Source organism: Brassica oleracea, chromosome C7 (assembly GCF_000695525.1).
Source record: "Brassica oleracea var. oleracea cultivar TO1000 chromosome C7, BOL, whole genome shotgun sequence".
NCBI classification, from domain to species: Eukaryota; Viridiplantae; Streptophyta; class Magnoliopsida; order Brassicales; family Brassicaceae; genus Brassica; species Brassica oleracea.
The window spans coordinates 5203559-5205864 of NC_027754.1; the positions used below are offsets into that span (position 1 = coordinate 5203559).

The 2306-nt window shown below is 34.9% G+C and overlaps 1 protein-coding gene across 1 annotated transcript in view; it reads left to right on the forward strand.

Annotated features, from left to right (window-relative positions):
• The window catches only part of LOC106302425 (aluminum-activated malate transporter 6-like), a 6746-nt gene extending 5807 nt beyond the window's left edge, over positions 1-939 (forward strand). The window contains 1 exon segment of the mRNA XM_013738937.1: positions 694-939. Within this exon segment, the coding sequence (XP_013594391.1) occupies positions 694-939 (246 nt within the window).
• The last annotated feature ends 1367 nt before the right edge of the window (positions 940-2306 follow it).

Sequence of the window (2306 nt, forward strand, 5' to 3'; positions counted from 1 at the left end):
CACCACAACAACACAAGACAGTTCATTAAGTCCCATTTAACAGTATGAGGGTTCTTATGCATCATGATCCATTCATCTATCAACCTAGTACTAACCAGGTTCTATCATCCTAGCTCTTCAAACAAGGTCTAATCAATCCTAACTCCAACATAAAGGAGTATACAGAACATGAGAACAAGATGGGTTCAAGACACTCCACCTTAGCCTAAATCTGGATCTGGAACAAGAGACAAAGGGGATGAGATCTGAACAGATCTGGAACAAGTAAACAAGAGAGAGATGAGATCTAGTCACCACCACAACACCACACAGCCACCACCATCACCACATTTGGGCGATCACCCCACCACCACTTGGACGAGCATCACCACCGGCGGCTCGGCTTGATCTCGGGGGACTCGCGGCGAGGAGAGAGGAAGAGATCCAACCGAAAGAGAAAGGAGAGGGAGAGAAAGAGAATGAGAGGCGTGAGAGAAGAAGAGAGAAAAGGAAAAGAGAAGCCAGATGGTTAGGGTTTCCTAGTCTCTCTAAATCTCTGCAGAGCTTCGCTCCAGTTTCAGAATGAGAGAAAAATGAGAGGAGGCAGCTTCATTTATAGAAAAAGGAGAGAACCCTAGGTCATTTACCCTAATGGGCTGCAGTCTTAACGGGTTCTCCTTAAGAAATTTTTGGGCTAGGAACCGGGCCGTTACAATGATGCTAAGGAATCGCGAGATGTGGCCAAGTGTGTCTTTCATTGGCGGTTCTGTGGTAAATGAGATGGAAGGCAAAATATACGAAAGCGCGAGTTCTTTGTCTTTGGCTACGTTTGCTTCCCTTCTGATCGAGTTTATTGCAAGGCTGCAGAATATTGTCAATGCCTTTGAGGAGCTTAGCACAAAAGCGGACTTCAAAGATCAGGTTAATCAGACTCCTCCTAACGTAGTAGATCAATTGTAATTAATTCTGGAAAATAATTAAGCCACTCAAACGGTTATATTTCACTTGTGTAAGCAGAGGAATAATTTAATTTACAACCAGATTTCTATTACTGCTTCAGCTGTGTTCCAGGGCATTGATCGAGACATGAGGAATATTATCTCTGCTAGGAGACATAGCAAGCAGTTCTCGTCTATTATGCCTTTGTGGTTAAGATAAGCTTGTGCTTGTAGGCTAATTTAGTGGTCCATATTGTTTTTATTTCTTTTTGTCAAGATGGCTCAGAACTAAGATTTTTTTGTAAAATCTTTTATCCATTTCTACGGTATTTAAAATTTAGCAAAAAAAAATTAAGAGATATTTTTTGTAGAAGTTGAGACCAAGTTCTGAGATAGGTGCAATATTGTGACAATTTGGGTTGTCTGATTTTAGGTTTAAAGAAAAGGAAATATTTTTCTAATGTTCATTTTGGTTCATCAATTTTTCAGGTCTTTCTAATAGATAAGTAGTGCATATCATTATAGTATGATTTAGTTTTATGTATCTGACTTTTCTTCATGTTGCTTTCCTATTTTTCGGTAGTCCCAAGATTATATATACCACCATAAACGAAAAGAAATGTTTTTTAGCCGACACGTACACTGATCTGAACAACTTTTTGGGTCACCAAATTATTGGGTCAACCATGGATTAGTAAATTAATTAATTTTAATATGTTATTATATATTGTCTATTAAAAATATAAGAGAAATTTTGCAATTTTTTTTTAAAAATAGTTAAAATATGTAAACTTGGTGTCTTTATATTTTACTTTCATTTCACACATAAAATATTTTGCAGTTAATAATTTTTGTAAAATGTTAGGAGAGGACATATAATGAAACATAGCAAGACTTAAATCTCATAAGTTTTAGATATCTATTATCAACAATAAGAATAAATTTTAAATCAAAATAAACCAAAAGTAAATATCAAGATTATAATAGATTTTTGATAACAAAATTAAATTAATATTAAATCTCATTAACTAAATTTAGTTCTTTCTATCATCGTTCACTATATGTTTTTCAGATTGTAAAGTAAAATGTTCATCAAAATCTAAATATCACAATAAAATAGTTTACTTGATGTTATCTCTGATTTTACAAAATTGAATAAGATCAATGAATTTGATTTACAACACAACATTATTTACTTAGAAACATGTAAAATCAAGAAAATAAGATAAAATTGGGTTTGCCGGTCCAACCATGGCTCTGGGTCGGGCGTAAATACAAAATGTATATTGTTAGACTGCACATAAGGTTATTAAATAAGGTCAGTGGTGATTAATTTGGATATCACTTGTGAGATGTGGGCTGAAAATGGTTTGTTTGCTAAGCATAGGT